The sequence below is a fragment of the Rhinoraja longicauda genome, chromosome 32 (genome assembly GCF_053455715.1).
Source record: "Rhinoraja longicauda isolate Sanriku21f chromosome 32, sRhiLon1.1, whole genome shotgun sequence".
Lineage (NCBI taxonomy): Eukaryota > Metazoa > Chordata > Chondrichthyes > Rajiformes > Arhynchobatidae > Rhinoraja > Rhinoraja longicauda.
Window position 1 is genome coordinate 22,527,517 of NC_135984.1, and position 22,273 is coordinate 22,549,789.

The 22,273-nt window shown below is 41.0% G+C and overlaps 1 protein-coding gene across 1 annotated transcript; it reads left to right on the top strand.

Annotated features, from left to right (window-relative positions):
• Positions 1-721: 721 nt before the first annotated feature.
• On the top strand, positions 722-21,642 carry tmem218 (transmembrane protein 218). Its single transcript, XM_078426567.1, has 4 exons — positions 722-750; positions 6,374-6,494; positions 7,553-7,658; positions 18,772-21,642. Exons 2-4 carry the CDS (start codon positions 6,385-6,387, stop codon positions 18,904-18,906), a joined length of 351 nt encoding a protein of 116 aa, XP_078282693.1. The 5' UTR covers positions 722-750; positions 6,374-6,384; the 3' UTR covers positions 18,907-21,642.
• The last annotated feature ends 631 nt before the right edge of the window (positions 21,643-22,273 follow it).

Below are 22,273 nucleotides of genomic sequence, written 5' to 3' on the forward strand. Positions count from 1 at the left end.
CACACACATTCCCCTCACACACATTTCCCTCACACATTCCCCTCACACACACATTCCCCTCACACACACATTCCCCACACACGCACACATTCCCTTCACACACATTCCCTTCACACACATTCCCCTCACACATTCCCCTCACACACATTCCCCTCACACACACATTCCCTTCACACACATTCCCCTCACACACATTCCCCACGCACACACATTCCCCTCACACACACATTCCCCTCACGCACACATTCCCCTCACGACCACATTCCCCTCACACACACATTCCCTTCACACACATTTCCCTCACACACATTCCCCTCACACACACATTCCCCTCACACACACATTCCCCTCACACACACATTCCCCACACACGCACACATTCCCTTCACACACATTCCCCTCACACACATTCCCCTCACACACACATTCCCCTCACACACATTTCCCTCACACACATTCCCCACGCACACACATTCCCCACACACATTCCCCTCACGCACACATTCCCCTCACGCACACATTCCCCTCACGCACACATTCCCCTCACGCACACATTCCCCTCACGCACACATTCCCCTCACGCACACATTCCCTTCACACACACATTCTCCACACACATCACCGTCGCAAAGCGTTTCCGAACCGGCCAACGACGGTGCTTCTGATTGGTCGCGGCGCTGCGCTGGCCAATAGCAGCGACGTTTACTTGGCGGCGCGTTGCTAGGGCTGAGGTGCCGGGCGACGGATCAGGTGAGAACCGCGATGGACGGGGCCGTAGGGGAACGGTGGGGAACGGCCCGGCGTGTTTCACACAGTCGCTCAGCGGGGCAGGCAGCATCTCCGGAGGAATGGGTGACGATTCAGATCGAGACGTCTTGACCCGAAGCGTCACCCATTCATTACTTCTCTCCAGCAGAGATGCTGCCTGACCCGCTGAGTTACTCCAGCATTTTGTGTCTTATCGTTGGTGTAAACCAGCATCTGCAGTTCCTTCCTACATACACATGTATCACAGTGTCAGGCCGGCCTGGCCACCCTTTACCACATGGCCACCTGGTGAATGTTGGCACACCTGGCGAATATTGGCACACCTGGCGAATGTTGGCACACCTGGGGAATGTTGGCACACCTGGCGAATGGTGGCACACCTGGCGAATGTTGGCACACCTGGTGAATGTTGGCACACCTGGCGAATGTTGGCACACCTGGTGAAAGTTGGCACACCTGGCGAAAGTTGGATTAACACAGGAGGCCATGCAACATCCCAGACGTGGATTTAGTTTAGTTAGCTTTGTTTATTGTCACGTGTACCGAGGAACAGTTAAAAGCTTTTGTTAGGTGCCATCCAGTCAGCAGAAAGACAGTACATGATTGATTACAATCGAGCCATTTACAGTGTTTGAATATCAGCATGGATATGTGTCATTGTGGGTCGGATGTGTCATTGTGGGTCTTAGTGGGGGAGAAAGGTGGAAGAAAGGCAGGACAAAGTCTTGCAGATGATAGGTAGATACAGGTGAGGAGGACACAAAATGCTGGAGTAACTCAGCAGGTCAGACTATCCATTTTATTCAGAAATGAGGCCTGACCCGCTGAGTGTCTCCAGCATTTTGTGTCTATCTTTTGTTTTAACCAGCATCTGCAGTTTGTTTTTATCACAGGCAATGAGGGTTTAATTTGCAGGTGGGTGGACAAAAGCTGGAGATAAAAAGGAGACAAAAGGGTAGAAATAAGGAACTGCTGATGCTGGTTCCAAGGAGATATACAAAATGCTGGAGTAACTCAGTGGGTCAGGCAGGATCCCTGGAGAAAATGGATAGGTGACTTTTTGGATTGGCACCCTCAGTCTGAAGAAGGGTCTCGATCCGAAACGTCACCCATTCCTTCTCTCCCGAGATGCTGCCTGACCTGCTGAGTTACTCCAGCATTTTGTGAATAAATACCTTCGATTTGTACCAGCATCTGCAGTTATTTTCTTATACTTCCTCAAAAGGGTGTCAGATAAGGAGAGACAAGGTGTGAAATGTAAAGCCAGAGGGAGGGATAATGGGGGTAGTTGGCATGGAATAGTGGGAGAAATGAGTGTGCGCTGTGGAGGGCACAGGAAATAGAGAGGGAGTGCAGGGGATTTGGAGAATTCAATGATTGTATCGTTAGGTTGTAAGCTACATAAGCAGAATGTTAAATACTGTTCCAATTTGAGAGTAGCTTCAATTTGGCAAGGAGGAAGCACAGGACAGAAAGCTCGGAATGGAGTTTAAATAGTTAGCAATCAACAGACCCAGTAGGCCTTGGCATACAGAGCACTGGTGTTTGATGAAATGGTTGCCTAATCTATGCTTGGTCTCGCCAATGTAAAGGGGGTCGGACCAGGAGCACCAAATGCAGTGGACGAGGTTTGAGGAGGTGCATGGAAACCTGTCTCACCTTGAAGGTCTGTTGGTGTCTCTGGATGGAGGTGAGGGAGGAGGTGTAGGGTCAGGTGTTATGTCTCCTGCGGTTGCAGAGGAAAGTTCTTGGGGAGGGGGTGGTTTGGGTTGGAAGAGAAGAGTGAACCAAGGATTCGCAGAGGGAATGGAAAGCTGAAAGTAGCAGGGATGGGGAAAATCAGACTGGTGGTGGGGTCATGTTAAAGATGGTGGAAATGTCGGGATGTGGAGCCTGGTAGAGTGTGAAATGAGGACCAAGGGAACTCTATCCTTGTTCTCTCTGTGGAGAGGGAGGGCAAGAGCAGAATTGGGAGACACCAAGGAGACACGGGTGAGGAATCCATCCACAATATCAGAGGGGAAAACACATTTACTGAAGAAAGAGAACATCTCAGATGTTCTTGAATGGAATGTTGTTGCTGTTGTGAGTATTAAAGAAGATAAAGAAATGACTGCCAAATGCTCCACTATCGAGAGTCAGCGACATGAAATATTAAATCTCCAGCAGATGTTAGATATGAAAAGGATACCCTGTGGGGTTTTCTTTAAATCAAGAGATTCGGGGGTTGTAGGTGTGAGATTAAGTTTAAGCGAGAGGAAATACAGCTAATAACACGTAGGGTGAAGGCTGCACAGTTTAAAAATAAGTAAGGTGTGAGAGTTGACATCAGCATTGCAGATACAGTGGTGATGGAGAAACTTGAAATCAGAATAGTAGAGGTGGGCAGCTCAATTAAGTTTTGAGTCATTGGACATGCAGTAACTGAGGAGTCAAGCCCTCAGGCAGTCTGAGCAATGTAAGGGATCAAAATTAGTTAATTATAATCTAAGTAAGTGTAAGAGAAGCAGCACAGATGGAACCATTTTTTTAAAAAAAACTGAATAAATCCTAAATAGAATTAAAACAATATTCAAATATTGTACCAAAAGGCAGGAATAGTTGAGCGGCTCCACGCTGACTCAATGAGGGATGGAGAGAGCAATAAGGGGTGGAATTCTTGACATGTATCTGGACAATAGTAGGACAGCTACTTTTTATTCATGCCTAAAGGAAATCTGTGGAGCATATGATGGCACGTTATTCACAATAGGTTATTTTACATACCAAAATTGTAATGTTCTTGTGAATCTTCAAGGAAACCAGATGATTGGGGTTAAGTAGAATTTGCTGAAGGTGAAGATGATTATGTCAGAAAAATGATGGATGGAGATAGGAAAAGATTAAACGGTGGGGTTAGATGGTTGAGAAAGCGATAAAACAAAAAAATAATGTCTTGACAGTTTGACAAACCTAAATCCTGGTCTTCCCCATGTTCTCGCAGGTCTTTTTGCATTGTTTACTGATGCAAACTTGGAAATTGCTTCAAAATACCTCGCACTCACTTTGATATTACCATGAAAAACAGTTAATTTGCCTCTTCCCTTTAACACAATTGTTTGCAAACAATTATTTTGAACACTTTTAATCCCTCCGAAGGCTTTCCTACAAACTTTCCAGTTATTAAAAAAATAAATGTAAGGACAAATAATAGAAATAAGAGGAGCCATTTTCCACCCTTTGCGCCTACTCTACCATTCAAAAAACAATGAGCCTGTCTTGAATATTCTCAGCGACTGAGCCTCCAGTCTTCTTGGGTAGAGAATTCTAAGAGTCTCCTCCTCTTGGAGTAATTTCTTCTCTTCTTATATGACCAATCCATTAGTTTGAGATTGTGACTCCTGATTCAATATAACCTAGCCAGGGGTTTAGAAAATGCCTTCATCTCCTTATTTGGGGGGGGTCTTAATCCATTTAATAGCAGTGTGGACAGAATTAATTTGTAGCTGGTACCCATGAAATGTGAAAAAATACAACGCTGATTCAGTTAGTATGAATTTATTGGGTCGAATGGCTTTGTGCTGTAAGTTTTTATATCTAACATTTGGTTCTTAATCATATTAATGTAATTAGTGTTTTCATATAAAAGCTTATTAATCTCTAAAGCAATAAAATTAATTAATTTCTAAATAGGCTTGAAATTATTCCGATAACACAGTGTCTACAAGGAGAAGTTGGGCAAACTTGGATTGTTATCTTTGGAACGGTAAAGGTTAAAGGGAAGACCTGATAGAAGTATATAAAATTATGAGTGGTATGGAGAGAATAGACATTCAGAACCTTTTTCCCCAAGGTGGACATGTCAAAAGACTAGAGGGCATAGATTTAAGGTGAGAGAGGTCAAGTTTAAAAAAGATGTGCGGGGCAAGCTTTTTGTACAGAGGGTGGTGGATGCCTAGAACGTGCTGTCAGAGTTGTCAGAGCAGATGCGGTCGTGGGATTTAAGAGGCTTTTAGATAGACATGTAAGAATAGGCAGGTAATGGAGGGATGTGGAAAATGATGTCAAGATAAACTGGAGGCAGTTAAAATTAATTTATCTTGACATCATAATCGGCAAGGCATTGTGGACGAAAGGGCATGTTGCTATGCTATATTTTTCTATGCTCTATGTTTATTGAAGTTCTTTATTTTTGCTGCCTTGTATGTGCCAAATTGGATCACGTTATCAAAGTGATAATTTCTTAAGCCAGTCTTTTTTTACACAAATCAATTTGGTTGTCACCTTATCACCACCCAGTCTCTGTCTCTACCTCCACCCTGCCCAGCGCCGTCTGCCCATCAACCACTTCTCACCTCGATACATTTGCTGCTTACCAGCTCCTGCCTTACCCTTCCCTCACACCTCTTTACATTGGCTACCCCCCTTTTACTTTTGACTCAAAACATAACTACTACTTTGCCTCCACCTATGTTACCTGACCCACTGAGTTCTCCCACCAACTTGTTTTTTCGCTCCAGATTCAACCATCTGCAAATTCTTGTATCTCCGTCTTTCTTTGTACATTTGCATACCTGGGTAATCAAGTTCTATTCAGTTTAGAAATACAGTAACAATCCATTAACAGCAGCCCTGTTTGGAAATCCCAATGGCTCAGCATCTGCCTCACCTAGTTTTGTTTACCAACTGCTTTTAAACTCATCCCTGGGTCCTGTTTCAGTGCTCCCTTTAAACACAATGAGGACCTAGTTCTTGTGCCTCTTTTAAACATACTTGGGCCTTGTTTCCCATGTTCCCTTTAAATACACCACATTCCTGATTCCCGTATATCTATTAGACTCACCTTGGCCCTGTTCCCCCTTATCTTTAAACTCATAAGATCATGTGATAGGAGCACAATTAGGCCATTCAGTCCATCTAGTCTACTCCATTCAATCATGGCTGATCTCTCCCTCCTAACCCTATTCTCCTGCTTTCCCCATAACTCCTGACACCCCTACTATTGAAGAATCTGTCTATCTCTGCCTTAAATACTCCCCAGGGACCTTACTGAGTTCTCTTTAAACATCTGATTCACTGGAAAAAAATATTATTTCACTGTTCCACATTTAAAAATAAGAATTAAAAATGTCTTCATGTATTCATAAGAGTAATATCCAGTAGTCTGGAAAATCTGCCAGTCCCAAGGGTGCAAGATTATTGATATTTTATTGAACATGTTTTGTTGCTGGGATCAAGATATATTTTCCTTAAAAACTTTGTAACTAAGTTCCTTCCTGTTAGGATGATGAGTCAGGATTGTAAACATATTTTCCTTCAGGCGAACTGCTAGTTTACAGCTTCTGAAAGATCAGAAGATGAGGAGACATACCTGGCTAGTTTCACGCACCACCCAGAGCCTTCTCAATATTTTTTTAAACCTCTGTGTTAGTTAACTAACAGTGCATTGCATAAAATAATTTAAGGAAAGGGAAAACATTTAATTAAAAAACATAATTGGGTGGAAAATATAAGGAAGCCACTGAAACGATGGACTAAAAATTATGGTGAGGCTGGACTATAAACATTTATCTATTGACATCTTTAGTTTCTTTCTGGAGCTACAGTTGTTTTATTTTGCTTGCAGCAATCTTCACAATGGCTGGTATCGTGATGGGGATAGGACCAGGGATTTTTATCCTTGCTGTCATTTGGGTTTTGTCTTTTTTGATATGTAACCTGCTATCTCGATCAGGAGGCATGGTCAGGTAAGACACTATTTACTGCTCAAACCTTCCAGATAAATGTAAGTTATAACACTTTTAATGTTCTGCCTTTCTTGGGATTACTATTCTGGAGACTTGGTTTCATTATTATTATTATGGAGACTTGGGCTAACCATTTTTACTAGGTTATTGAGACACCGGTCCAAAATAGCTGATTTGTCCAAGGCTGAGAGCATGAACCAAGTTCAAAATTTTGCACCAAATCAGATTCATTCTAAATGACCAATGATTATTCATCATGAATCTATCTTTAAGCTATTTTAGACTTTTTAGAGGCACAAGGCAAAACAAACATTTGTTCTACCTTCAGTCAGATCTCTCTTTTTCATTTGCCTTATATGTAATGATGTTGAATGCTGCATAGGTTACACTCGACAAGCAATAGTGAATGGTTCTAGTCATGAAGCAAGGAGCATGGAGAGTGGGAGTAAGCAGAACAAGGAGCATAGTGAGCCTCAGAGAATAGGTCAGGCAACAGATTACAGATGGAGCATGGGTGAAAATGGGTCAGGTCACTAAATATTTGCTAACTAGCAGAAAACATGGTTATACAACACAGTTCTGGCTGTTTGTATTATTTTTTTAGAAAAGCTTAATACACTCTCAGAATACTTGTTAAGTACTTGCATTTTGTTTCACACATTTGTCACCGTTCAATATTCAAGAAGTAAATTGCTTGCAATGATCTCTCTAGCTATATTGCATGCACACACGAGTGCATACAAATGCACAGGCACAATTTTGCATTATAAATAGAGTAATAATTGCACAAAATATTAACGTAAGATTGAATATATTGTACAAATGAGCAGCGATCATGTATTCAAGATTCTAGAAATATATTAATTAGAAAGAATCAGTGCACCAGTGCAGGTTTACATTTGTTTGAAGTAAATTTGTCTTCCACTCAATGATTGTGGTCTCCAAGTACCTTGCATTGCTAGGTAGTTGAGAAACCTCTGAAATACAATGTCTTCTGCGATATTGTCTGTTCTGTAATAAGGAATCGATGGGAATATCTTGTGTGTTATTGTACACAGCTGGCTTTCGATTGTATTGGTTTTCCTCCTGGCATTGATAATCACCGTGATCCTCATCTTTTTTCCTCGAGCTAAGGAAACACCTGAACCAGTGACAGAAGAAGTGGTAAGAACAGTGTTTGTATCTGTAGTTTTATAACCTGCCTCTGAGCTTTTATTAAAAACAATGAACTGTGTGCAGGCAACAGAACTTTATCAAGCCTCGGGCAATCTCATTTTTCACATATGCAGTGCACAACATATTGATTTCAGTGTGAGATGAAGTACACTGCATAAATCCAGGGAAACTCCCAGAAGAATAAATCAAAGGTTTAAAGTAAAAACACAATAAACCCCAGCAGTAAAATAAATTCCCTTCACTATATCACAAGTTTGCTCAATCCATTTAATTACAGAGAATGATTTTGGGCTCCCATGTCGTCCTCTGGTCAAAGAATCAAGGCTCACTTATTGAGGTCACCTGAGTTGATGTGACCTCTGATCTTTGATTTATAAATTATATCAACATACTAGAGCCTCGTATTAGGATCAAAATTTTATTGTCATTAAATTTTCTCGGATGATTTTCAGTTTCTAAAATTGCGAAAATTGGGCCATGCTGATGCTGCAGGATAAGAAAAATGGAAAAAAAGAGCAAAGGCAAAATAAGAAGTTTAGTTTATGTGATGTCACACAGGTTTTGCTAATAAATCATAGGAAGGGAAAATATTACAATAAATGCAAAGTTCCAAAATGACTGAGGTGCAAAAAGAAGAAGAAAGGCACAGAGTATGTAAAGTTAAGTTTACAAGTAATGTTTTGAGAGGCAATTATTGTAGAAGCATTAACAAAGTAGGAAGTTAGAGGGGGGGGGGGGTTGCTTTATGAAGGTGCAATCAGGATGAGGTAGGATTCACATGTTAGATGAAAAAATGTCACTTGTTTTCCCAGAGTTTGGTAATAGAAGTCCAGTAAAAATAGTGGTTCAGTAAACAATTCAGCTGTCTGCAATTAAGCCTGTCACATCATAACGCAGGTGTCGTAAGGCGAGCTCAAGGAGGACAGAAACCCCCCGTGGAGCAGAAAGTCAGTATTAGGCCATTTGGCCGATCAGGTCAACTCCGCCATGCAATCATGGCTGATCTATCTTTCCCTCTCAACCTCATTCTCCTGCCTTCTCCCCAAGCCTTTTTTCTTTTCATATTTTTGCATCTCCAAAAAGTGTTACTATTCCCATGGTAGCACCTCCCTCTTCTAGTTCGATATAAATTGTCAGTTAAGGAAAAAAAAATGCCCGATGATTGTAAAAAAACATATTTAATGAAGATAGTTTATTTTTAAGTCAGTGAGTGTACAAGAAAAATGGTGATGAAATGCAATGAAATACTGAGATAAGTCTGACAGTGTTGGAAACTCATTGCAGAATTTCAATTTTAAAACGTGACTCTCAATAATTAATGACCATTGAGGAGAATATATGAAGTTAGCAAGGAATAAGATCAAGTGTAGAATTTCATCTGCGGTCAGAGTAGAGATCATTTTTAACAATGTATATAAAGAGTCAAGAAATCAAAGAGGACGAAGTTATTTATTAATATAATGTGAACAAACTGTGTTTGTAAAGAAATGAAAGAATCAACAATTTTATTAACTCATTAATTTGCTGGAATTCACAAATTAAATGTTCATTTAATTACACTGCAGAGGAATGAGGATGGTTGCTTGAGGGTATGTGGTTTGAAAGAAGCCGATGAACCTCGAGTCGAATCAGAAGCATAAGATTAGGTTGCATAATGAGTAGAGCTCATTGGTGTTGAAAAGGAACAACGTGACAGAGCCTGGAGGAATATCTGAGCTAATATAGTCTGAGGACTGAAAGCCAATTGTACAACAGATATAGAATTCCTTTGAGAGGAAATCCAGACAAGAGAACTTGGAAATACTCAATTGTAGGCCATGTTATGAAACACTGGAGTTGTTCAAGTTGATGACAGTGGAATTAACAAAGTGTTTGTGAGCACTTTTCCAGATGTATAAAAGAAATTGCAGAATGTGACTAATGGTGTGGTTGTGCTAAAACAAATCTTGGTAATCATGTTTCTGTAATGCAATGCATGAGTTCCAAACCAAGCTAGCTGCCGTTGAGAAATTTGAGTGCTAATGCTCTCTATCATACGCCCGCACTTTTTGGAAGAATTATTTCAGTCATAGAGATGTACTGCACAAAAATGCTCAGCCCACCACATCCATGCTGACCTTTTTGTCCATCCACACTAATACCATTTTGTATCCTTCTATGCCTTGCCTACATGTCTCAATATCTCCTAAACATCGTGATTGTTTCTGACTCCGTCACCACCTCTGGTTGCATTTTCAAGATCTATCTACTGTTCTCCGACGTAAAAGAAAATTTTGCTCTTCAAATCCCCTTTAAACCTTCTCACCTTAAAACTATACGCTCTAGTTTTTGCTACCTCTACCATGGGATGTGGTTGTAGTTATCCACCTATCCATGTCTCTCATAATCTTAAATACTTTTATCAGATTAGCCCTTAGTCTCTATTGCTCCAGGAAAAGCCAGCCTAGACTATAATCGTTACCTAAAGTCCTCCAATCCATGCAGCATTCTCAGGAAAATATTTTAGTTAAGCTCAGTTTAGAGATGAAGTGTGGAAGAAGGCCCTTCGGCCCACTGAATCCACGCCGACCAGCACTCTCTGTACACTAGCACTACCCTACACACAAGGGACAATTTTGTACAATGTTACCAAAGCCAATTAAACTACAAACCTGCACAGCTTTGGAGTGTGGGGGGAAACCAGAGCACCCTGAGCAAACCCAAGCGGTCACAGGGAGAACATGCAAACTCCATACTGACCGCATCCGTAGTCAGGATTGAATCTTGGTCTCTGGCGCTGTAAGATACCAACTCTAGTCACTGCGCCACCATGCCACCCTCTAGATTAAGCACTCTGCTTAAATTATTTTTTTTGACCGGTATTGCTTTGGGATCAGAGTTGCATTTTGGAATAGAATTTAGACCATTGGTATTAATTGAAAAATTGCATTTTTCAAAAGGTGAGTGTGATATGAATGTTCATAGCCATTATTTGTAGTCAGTACTTCCAGTGGTCTCAGTTCACTGAGAGTTCCAGCATTGCTTCCCCAGAGGAGGCTCAGAAACCCACCTTCTGACATGTTATTGGTGCTGATGATTTCAGGGAGGCAATATAAAGATATATACTGCATCTGGGCTAGCTGCAGCTGGATGGAAGGAAAAGTGCACGTTTGCCTTGCTTATTGATTGTTTCTGTTTGGTATTGGTGTCCATCGATTAAAAACGAGTTGGGAACAGGAAGTCATAGAAAAATACACAAGATCTTAAAAATGATAGTCCCCTAATTTGGGAATAATTTAGCTGGGCTAATACAGTTCACTAGATGACTGCAACACCACCCCCAGCTGATTAGATGTGAGATTTTACAAACCTGACATTAAAACGGAACTGTGTTGCAGTGAGCGCCAGCTAACTTCCACCTGTGATCAAATAATAACTACCAGGATACCAATTAGCAGGGCACAGGGCAGGACCTCTGCTCACGTACCAATGAGCTATTAATATTACATGGCCCAAGCTCTGTGTACTGCTCACAGTACCAGGCCCCACTAATTGGCTCATTAAAGAATGAGGTGTGTTAAACGAGCACCCTGCTAGTCCACAGGAGATTTTGTTCTGCCGCTGAGGTGGAGTTTATTCTTCCTCGACATCTTTGTAGTGAATCAAGCTCCTTGTATTGCTGGAATAGAGTACACAGCCAAACTCTCCTGGAGGGGCAATGATTACCATTCGTTAGCATTCTGTCTCTGTCTCTTTTTGGCTGTTTTCCTCTCAAACCTGATTAATATTTTAGACCGCACATGAAGTTGCAGATTTGCATGTTAGCATTACTTATATATTTGAGATAAAGCATTTTTTTAAACTGGATTGCAAGCATGGCACTAATTTTCTTCGGCGAGCCGCATGCAAATGGTTATGGAAATCTGCACTTGTCACTCATATAAACGGTAGATGATCAGAATGGCGCAGGTATTTGGGCATTGATGATTTCTTGTTAAATTTTGTTTCGATTTTTAGGATTTGTGAAAAGTTGTGTCAAAAAATTATTAACATCTGTAGAGTAAATTTGCTTCTATTTTGTCATGATATTTCTGAATATCTGAAGCTCATCCACTCATTTTTTTCCCCATTATTCTGAAATATAGACTCCTTTCGTTATTCAAGATGTTGATGAGGCTAAATTTGGAGTATCATGTTCAGCTTTGGTCACCCTGCTGTAGGCAAGACATTATTAAGCTGGAAAGTAGTGCTGAGAAGATTTACGAGGATGTTGCCGGGATTTAAGACTTACGAGGATGTTTGCAGGACTTGATGGCCTGAGCTATAGGGAGGGGATGGGCAGGATAGGACTTTATTCCTTGGAGCACAAGAGGATGAGGGGTGATCTTATAGAGATATATAAAATCATGAGAGGAATAGATAGAGTAGATGCACTGCATCTTTTACCTAGAGCAGGGGAATCAAGAAGCAGAGGGGATAGTTTTAAGGTGAAAGGTGAAAGATTTAATTGGAATCTGAGGGGCAACCTTTTCACACAGAGGGTGGTGGATATATGGAATGAACTGCCAGAGAAGGTAGTTGAGGCAGATACTATAACAATACTTAAAATACATTTGGACACATACATGGTCATGAAAGGTTTAGAGGGATATGGGCCAAAAGCAGGCAGGTGGGACTAGTATGGATGGGGCAACTTGATCGGCATGGGCAACTTGGGACAATAGGCCTGTTTTCATGAAGTACTACTCTATGACTCTGTGTCCCTTTTAAATAAATAAAAAAGAGGCAGTCTCCTGGTCTCAACTATCCATCTGTTCCAGCTGTTGGTAGCACTGTATATTATATTCAATTATGTTTTTCCATATTTTCTCATGGCAGAGAAGGAAGTCAAATTGGCCCATCGAGTAACTTCTTTCCCAATAGTCATATCAACTCCCTCCCAGATTCTGCCACACGCCCACACACTAGAGGCAATTTACTGTGGCCAACTTACCTACCAATAAGCATAAATTTGTGTTGTGGGAGGAAACAAGAGCATCTGGGGAAACATATACGATTACAGTGAGAAGTTCAAACTCTACACAGATTGTACCAGAGGTGAAGATTGAAACCAGTTTGCTAGTGCTGGGTAGCACCAATGCTTATTGCAGTGCTGTGTTGCTTGTTATCTAATACACATTGGTGTATGGTCTACATTCTTCTCGATCTCTCTTTCTCACAGCTGAATCTTTAGGTGTCCAGCATTGTTTCCTACAATTAAACCATGCAGCTATAGTTCTATTCTACAGACCCCCAGTCAATAGACAATAGACAATAGGTGCAGGAGTAGGCCATTCAGCCCTTCGAGCCAGCACCGCCATTCAATGCGATCATGGCTGATCACTCTCAATCAGTCGAAAGGATCCTATCCCGATGCATCACAGCATGGTTTGGGAACAGCTCCAACCATGGCCGCAAGGAATTGCAGAGAGTTGTGGACGTAGCCCGGACCATCATGCAAACTAGCCCCCCTTCCATTGACCCTATTTACACCAAGCTGCCACTGCTGCCTCGGGATCAAGGACCAGTCTGTCCTCGGTCACTCCTTCTCCCCTCTCACATCAGGCAGGAGGTACAGAAGTTTGAAAACACATACCTCCAGATTCAAGGACAGTTTCTTCCCAACTGTTATCAGGCAACTGAACTGTCTTCTCACCAGCTAGAGAGCAGTCCTTACCTTCCATCTTCCTCATTGGACACCTTCAAACTATCTTTAATCGGACTTTATTGGATTTTATCTTGCACTAAACATTATACCCTTTATCCCGTATCTGTACACTGTGGACAGATTGATTGTAATCATGTATCTTATTTTTACTGACTGGATAGCACGCAACAAAAAGCTGTTCACTGTACCTTGGTACATGTGACAATAGTAAACTAAACTAAGTTAGGATACTTGTTCTAACAGATTCCAATATATGAGAGTCTATCCATGTATGTAAATGTGAGTAGGTTCCTTCTACCTATTACCCAAAGAAGAAAGTCTAAAGCTATCAGCAAGTAGTTGGAGTTTGAATCTGCACTGTCCACATTCAGAAGTAGCATAAGATCATACCCATGCAAGCTACATTCATCAATTTCAGTGTAGTTTGTGAAGATACTGTTGTTCTAAGTTGAAAATACTGGGCAATGTACAAAACTTTTTCTTTTGTACATGATTTCTGAGTTCTGTTAGCATAAACTAGAAAAGGTCAGTGGCTTTCTGGATTCTCTTTCTCCAGGTTGAGAGGACGCAAGTCCGGGATTCCCATGAATTACTTAAGAAAATGGTTTTAAGAATGTCCTAGAGTTTTTTCAGTGCTCCTGTAAATCTCTCGCTGTGATGGAACCAGCAATATTCTATTTGTTTCAGGAGTGTGGTGTAGGCATGTTCGCAATGTGGCCCTTCCCACTTCCCCTCCCCATACCCCCAGGCTTATAAAGGATGATCAGGGCCTTGATGCTGAGTGCAGTGCCTGGGGGAAGAAGTTTCATCTATTTCGCCAATGGATTTGAGGATTTTATAGAGGCTGTATGTGTAATACTTCTATGTTGCAGAGTGATGCTAACTGAACATGTCTCTGAAACATACGAGGGTGGAGATAGACAATAGACAATAGACAATAGGTGCAGGAGTAGGCCATTCGGCCCTTCGAGCCAGCACCGCCATTCAATGTGATCATGGCTGATCATTCTCAATCAGTACCCCATTCCTGCTTTCTCCCCATACCCACTGACTCCGCTATCCTTAAGAGCTCTATCTAGCTCTCTCTTGAATGTATTCAGAGAATTGGCCTCCACTGCCCTCTGAGGCAGAGAATTCCACAGATTCACAACTCTCTGACTAAAAAAGTTTTTCCTCATCTCTGTTCTAAATGGCCTACCCCTTATTCTTAAACTGTGGCCCCTGGTTCTGGACTCCCCCAACATTGGGAACATGTTTCCTCCCTCTAACATGTCCAACCCCTTAATAATCTTATACGTTTCGATAAGATCCCCTCTCATCCTTCTAAATTCCAGCGTATACAAACCTAGTCGCTCCAGTCTTTCAACATACGACAGTCCCGCCATTCCGGGAATTAACCTAGTAAACCTACGCTGCACGCCCTCAATAGCAAGAATATCCTTCCTCAAATTTGGAGACCAAAACTGCACACAGTACTCTAGGTGCGGTCTCACTAGGGCCCTGTACAACTGCAGAAGGACCTCTTTGCTCCTATACTCAACTCCTCTTGTTATGAAGGCCAACATTCCTTTGACTTTCTTCACTGCCTGCTGTACCTGCATGCTTCCTTTCAGTGACTGATGCACTAAGACACCCAGATCGCGTTGTCCGTCCTCTTTTCCTAACTTGACACCATTCAAATAATAATCTGCCTTCCTATTCTTACCACCAAAGTGGATAACCTCACACTTATCCACATTAAACTGCATCTGCCATGCATCCGCCCACTCACACAACCTGTCCAAGTCACCCTGCAACCTCATAGCATCTTCCTCACAGTTCACACTGCCACCTAGCTTTGTATCATCGGCAAATTTGCTAATGGTACTTTTAATCCCTTCATCCAAGTCATTGATGTATATTGTAAATAGCTGCGGTCCCAACACCGAGCCTTGCGGTACCCCACTAGTCACTGCCTGCCATTCTGAAAGGGACCCATTTATCCCCACTCTTTGCTTTCTGTCTGTCAACCAACTTTCTATCCATGTCAGTACCCTACCTCCAATACCATGTGCTCTAATTTTGCCCACCAATCTCCTATGGGCTATCTCCTAGGGGCGGCACGGTAGCGCAGCGGTAGAGTTGCTGCTTTACAGCGAATGCAGCGCCGGAGACTCAGGTTCGATCCTGACTACGGGTGCTGCACTGTAAGGAGTTTGTACGTTCTCCCCGTGACCTGCGTGGGTTTTCTCCGAGATCTTCGGTTTCCTCCCACACTCCAAAGACGTACAGGTATGTAGGTTAATTGGCTGGGTAAATGTAAAAATTGTCCCTAGTGGGTGTAGGATAGTGTTAATGTACGGGGATCGCTGGGTGGCACGGACTTGGTGGGCCGAAAAGGCCTGTTTCCGGCTGTATATGATATGATATGATATGATATGATATGTGGGACCTTGTCGAAGGCTTTCTGAAAGTCGAGGTACACCACATCCACCGGCTCTCCCCTGTCAATTTTCCTAGTTACATCCTCAAAAAATTCCAGTAGATTAGTCAAGCACGATTTCCCCTTCGTAAATCCATGCTGACTCGGAACGATCCTGTTACTGCGATCCAAATGCTCCGCAATTTCGTCTTTTATAATTGACTCCAGCATCTTCCCCACCACTGATGTCAGACTAACTGGTCTATAATTTCCCATTTTCTCTCTCCCTCCTTTCTTGAAAAGTGGGATAACATTAGCTACCCTCCAATCCACAGGAACTGACCCGGAATCTATAGATTACTATTGTTCAGTAGTCGGTGAGCTTTAGTCTTCAAATAGTATTTTCCATTCTCCAAATATGCGAGGGCGCTGGAGATAGTTGAAATTTTGTCATTGATCTCTGCCTTTGGTAGCAAGTTCTCCTGAGATGTGGAATGTTATCCATGTTTTCCAGAGCTTCACCGAGAGTTTGATTGTTTGGGGTAGTGCTGTGGCAGAGGCAGCCTGGAGAGAATACAAGTCTTCCAAATGTATAGTGTAAGGGTCAGTCTTGATATACGTGTACATGAACCGGCATCTGCAGTTCCTTCCTACACTACATGAACCAGCATCTGCAGTTCCTTCTTTCACTGTACATGATCATTATGTGCACTGCCATAAAATGGATGCTACAAGAATACCAAGCAATAACTGCAAGTTTCCCTGCTTGTGGTCACATACCAACTGGTCATGGAAAGAGTGATATATCTTCCATTTGTAATGCAACTGTGCTGATATCCAGTGTGTTCATAGCATCCTACATTGCAGGGAAGACACCAATTGTCGCAGAGCTGTCTCCTCATTCCATCTGCAGGTTTTTAGCAAGTGAATGACGTCTGTTTAATTACCTTGGAACACAAGTCTGTAGCTTCCACCCATCCCTCCGCCCCCTCCCCCCTACTCCTTTATACATTAAGCAACAGTGTAATGAACCTGAAGAAGGGTCCTGACCCGAAACACCATTTTTCCATTTCCTCCACAGCTGCTGCCTACTTGCTGTGTTCCCCCAGCAATATATTTTTTGCTCCAGATTCCAGCATTTGCGGTCTCTTGTGTCTCCAAGCAAGAGCATACTGTAGACTGCCAGATCTTCAGCTTGTACCTGGGATGTATCACAACCTGTAGAATTTCTTGGATGCCACAACCTAGGCACACCGATCTTCACATGATTGTAATCAAAGTTGCGGCTGAGATACTTGGCAGTTCCCAATGAAATGAACTTACTGAAGCATAACCACATGAAGAAAGTTTGAAGGGTCCTGACCAAATCACCTATCCATGTTTTTGAGAGATGCTGCCTAATCCACTGAGTCAATCCAGCACTTTATGTTTTTTGGTCAAGATTCTAACATCTGCAGTTCCTTTTGTCTGACATAAATACTTCCTCCAGTTCAGGAGAACTTGTTCTTGAAGATATTGAATGGATATGACTTCCCATTGAGAGTCCATCTGCTCCTCATCATCATTGTTCCTAATCTATGACATCTTGATAAAGGGAGATATTTAGCTGCAGCTGGATTGTCTCATAACGAGAGGAAAAGATGTTGCTAAGATATCTCCTTGTCTTGTGTGTAGTAAGGAACTGCAAATATTGGTTTATACCAAAGATAAGCACAAAATGCTGGAGTAACTCAGCGTGTCAGGCAGCATCTCTGGAGAAAAAGGATGAGTTACATTTCGGGTTGGGACCCTTCTTCAGACTGTCTGAAGAAGTGTCCCGAACCAAAACGTTACCCAACCTTTTTCTCCAGACATGTTGCCTAACCCGCTGAGTTATTTCAGCACTTTGTGTCTACGACTGCTTGTTGTCTTCCTTGTTCTTCCTGTCATGAGGCACTCCTCGCAAGATGCCAACTAAAGGACCCTTACCAGGTTACCAGAGCTGCAGTTTCCGGTACAGAACTTGCTTGCATTAATCAAATCAACATTGCACACTGGTACATAATTTGCCTGGTCTGCTCACGTACAGCAGACATTATTAACTATGTAACACCCTTTCCAATGTGATGACATGCTGTAAATATGTGTATGGATTACATATTTTTATTGGAAACAAATCAGCACCCAAACAACAAAATGGCATAAGCTCTGCAGACGAATGTTGTACTTGTTAACCTTTTCATTTTGGTTTTATCAGTTTTTGTTATTAAAAGATCACTTCAGATACAACAGAACATGAATAATTCCCCCCTCCCTACTCAATGGGGAGGGAAATAACAAAACAACATTGTATGGAGTCTACTTGGACTTGCTTGGAGTCTGTCCATCATTTTTTTACATCGTGAAGAAAATTTACATTCAGTATTCCGTTCATTTTACTATCGGCTGCGTAGAATTAAACAACCTATCTTTGTACTCCTTAAGGTGTCGTTTCTTCCGAGGGTAACATTACCACAGGCACTATCCTTTCTCTGCAATGTTGGATATTTCTAGACAGCACTCAAGACTGGGAGCTCTGTTTGTTTCTCATTCTTAGTTTAGAGTACCGAGTCCATTTTCACTGATGCTTCCATCAACCTGAGTCATATAAGCTAATTCAGCACACATTGGTAATCAAAACCTTGGCCTTTTAATCTGAGCACCTCACGACCTCGGGGAAAGTTTATATTTGACAAAGTTTTATTGCAGCATTTCTGCTTTGCCTGATTCAGATGAGCATTATTAGATGTAATATTCAAATGGCCATTTTTGATTTTGTTCACAAGTTCAGTTGATAATCTTTGGGGTCTTGATAAAGGGAAGAACTTGGTTGCAGCTGAGGTTTTCCCATAAAGAGAGGAAAACAAGTTGCTAAGAATATCTGCTTGTTGCTTACTAAGCTGTTTGCTTTAAATATATTTGCACATTGCTTGCCTGTCCCTTGGAGGGAGAATGTAATGAAAGTTGGATCCATTCCTCTTTTCTTTATCTTTCAGATTTTCGACAATTACTTCATTGGCCGCTATTGTCTGCTGTGTATATTAATTGTGGGATTCCTGGCAGGCTTGATTCTACTATTCCCTCATTACCTTGTGGAGCATATAGAAGCAAAACCCCTTCGAAGCTTCTGAGAAGCAATCCACAAAGTCCCTGGACTCCATCTGTGTGTGAAAGCAGCATTTGTAACTTACCTAAGAGTTTATTTTTGAGAAAAACATCGAGTGGATTTTGAAATATCTGTTGAGGAATGGCAGACAAGTATTAATTTAAATGCCAAACCCCCTTTAAAAGAAAAAAAAAGTCGAAATGAATTGTCTGTTTTTATTTTTCTGCCATTTCCCAAGGGTCCGTGGTTTCTGTTGGAAAGGAAATGAAAAGATTTTCTTTGAATTGAGCAGCACGTTAGTGGAAAAAGTTTAGTATTGAGGACATGTATCAATTAGAAGAGAATGACTACAAAATCATAGAAATGTCAGTGCAAAATAAGGCCATTCTTGATTGATAGCTAGACATTTTTGAGCCTAATTTGTCCTTTATCTTCTCATCTATAAATCCATGTTGTCTTTTCATACCTAGTGGCCACTTATAATACTTATCTGAACAATTCTGGCCAAGTGTAATTGGGTTTCAAGCATAAATATTATTGATTTTATCAAGGGTTTATGTGCATGTTCAAGCTGTGTCACTGAATAGTGATCAGATGTTGGCATTGCAGCACAGAGACCAGACCTAAAACCATTTCTGCTGTACGTTTGAGAATACTGGAAAAATGAGCAATATCCTTTGTTTCCCACACTGCAAATTCCAAATATCTAGGTCAAATAAGATGTGGCGATGCGCATAAAAAATCTGAACATATGAGGCACAATAAATAAATATTCATGTTTCATCTTGCCTTTTCACAAGCCTGATTCTGATTCACTTGTGAATTTCTACCAAAGGGACTAACCTAGTGAATCAAAATTAACTACAGACATTTTGTAATTTTGACCTGCACAACTTTTAGATATCTTGAGGCAACAGAAGAGAATACAGTACAGATTTCCTGTTATGACTGGTAAAAGGGTAAAACATTTTTTTTTTTTTTTGGAATAGCGGAGGTTATTTACTGGTTTGAAATGATGACTGAACTGATCAGATTAAACAGAACTAGACTGTTTCCATTAGAAGAGCTACTTACATTTATAAAGTGACCTTAAGCTAGTAAAATGTCTCAAGGTTCTTCAGATATATGTTTCCACAAACAATTGACACTAAAACAAGAGGTAATAGCCCAAAAGCTTTGTCAAAGAAATAGGTTGTAAATGTACTCTGAGAGAAGTAAGGAGGTAGAGTGGTTTAAGGAGTGAATTTATGACCTTGAATGCAAGGATACCAAGTATGGAACATTGGAAGGGTGAAGTATCGGAATTACTCGAAAATGAGGATGGGAACTTTTAAGATGAAGCTGTTGCACTATGGCATGTATTATTTGTAAGAATCCTAGGATGGGAGATATAACAAGAGTTGGTATTCTCAGTGTCTGATTGAAACAAAGATTGTGGCAACATTTGAGAATTGCAGCTGAAGAGTTATAAGTGGAAAGTAGGGACATGACAGCATTTAAGAAGTGTCTCGATTAACATTTCCGTTGTTTAGATGTTGAGGACTATGGACCAAGTGCTGAGAAAGGGGGTTAATATTGGAGGGGTGTCCATTAGTTAGTGTGGGTCCAATGGCCCGTTTTCATGCTGTACAATTCTCTGAAGTGGAGCACGCATGTGGAGTTGGGATGACTTGTGAACAGATTGGGCTGGACAGCCTTGTTCCCATGTAGTATTTTAAACCTTCCTGCACTTTGTGGGGAAAAGGTCTCCAGCTTTTCCTCAATGACAAAGGGGCTGTGTGAGGAATGGCTGGCTGAACAATCATGAATCACTCCAAGGGATCAACCAGCCATCCCACCTTCAAGATTGTTTGCGATTAACTATTTAACGTGACTTTCTGTATATTAAAATTATTTTAGATTTTAGAGATTTCATATTTTGTAGCCATTTTAAATAATATTTTTTTATTCTGTAAATATACAGTTTTATATCACAAATAAATGGTGGAAGATCTCAGCCACCAAGCAGCATCAGTGTGAAGAGACACCAGTTAACACTTTGGGTCAATAACTCTTCCTTAAAATTATTCCGACAAAGGGTCATCGACTTTGAATATTAATTGATTTCTCTTTCCACAAATTCAGTTTCTCTGGCTGAGTTCTTCCAGCATTTATGTTTTTGTTTTGGTTTCCAGCATCTGGAGTTTTATTTGCTTTCCTTTACAGCTTTATATATGCTTATTAAAAAATGAAAATTCAGTACACTGTAAACTCTTAAAATAAAAAAGTTGTTTAAACTCCCACATCTGAGCCTGGAACTTGTGAATAGGGTGGGATTTGCAGCTCTTTCCATGTAGGTCCATTGACGTTCAATGAAGAATTTGACACCAGGTGGCATTGCATCGCCACCTAGAGACCAAAATTATGAACTGTACTTGTATAATATTGTGCAGTTGTTGCTGAAAAAATGGGAGGAATGGAAATAAATTTCTAAATGAAGGCCATAAAAGTAAATGGACTATGAAAAAAAAAATCAAGGTAAAGAAATATAGTGCATATGTTGTGCTGTCGTACATTATAATAATTCTATATAATAATTATAGTTAAATTTAATCTAGACGAGACAGATTTATTCTGCCGTATGTGATTAGGTATTCTTCCTATATGATTAATCCTCTTCCCTAATATACCCTTTCTCACAAGTTCCACAGAGCACAGCAAACTAATTTAAATGAAACAGGATACAATCGAATACCACAAAGTTAAATGTAATGTTTTTAATGCTCTAAGTTTTTCTGGAAACAAATTGTATATTAAACTACATTAATCTATGTATAATTCAGTGTTTTCCAGTTTTTTTTTCCATCTGTGACACATACAAATTCATGTAAATGGACTTGATGTACAGATTAGCCAAGATCTAATTAAATGGATGGGGGGGGGGGGGGTGTGGGGCGGGGGGATGGAAATAACCTTTAATCGAGTGTAAATTTGCTGAATACACAGAAATAGATGGGAGCAAATGGTGTGGATGAGGACGTTTGAACTCTGCAGCAAGATAAAGATAGGTTGAGTGGATGGGAAAAAAACCTGATAAATGGAGCTTAATATAGAAAAAGATACAAAGTGTTGGAGTAACTCAGCAGCGTCAGGCAGCATGTGTAGGAAGGAACTGCAGGTGCTGGTTTACACTGAAACATCTTTGGAGAACATGGATAGGTGACGTTTTGTGTCGTGACCTTATGAAGAGAAGGTTGTCTAGAATTAGTGATCTTATTGAAATATAAGATCCAAAGGGGCTATGACAGACAGATGTTGAAATGTTTCCATAGTGGAGGGTCCTAAATGAGGAATAATGGCTAGAAAATAACTGAGGAGCATAGGAATTTATTTTCTCTGGAATTCTCACCCCT

Bases quoted from the DNA above. Each gene is read 5' to 3' on its own strand.
- tmem218 (XM_078426567.1), top strand. From the start codon at position 6,385: ATGGCTGGTATCGTGATGGGGATAGGACCAGGGATTTTTATCCTTGCT. The intron at 6,495-7,552 runs GTAAGACACTAT...TATTGTACACAG, and splicing joins CGATCAGGAGGCATGGTCAG to CTGGCTTTCGATTGTATTGG. The intron at 7,659-18,771 runs GTAAGAACAGTG...TTTATCTTTCAG, and splicing joins AACCAGTGACAGAAGAAGTG to ATTTTCGACAATTACTTCAT.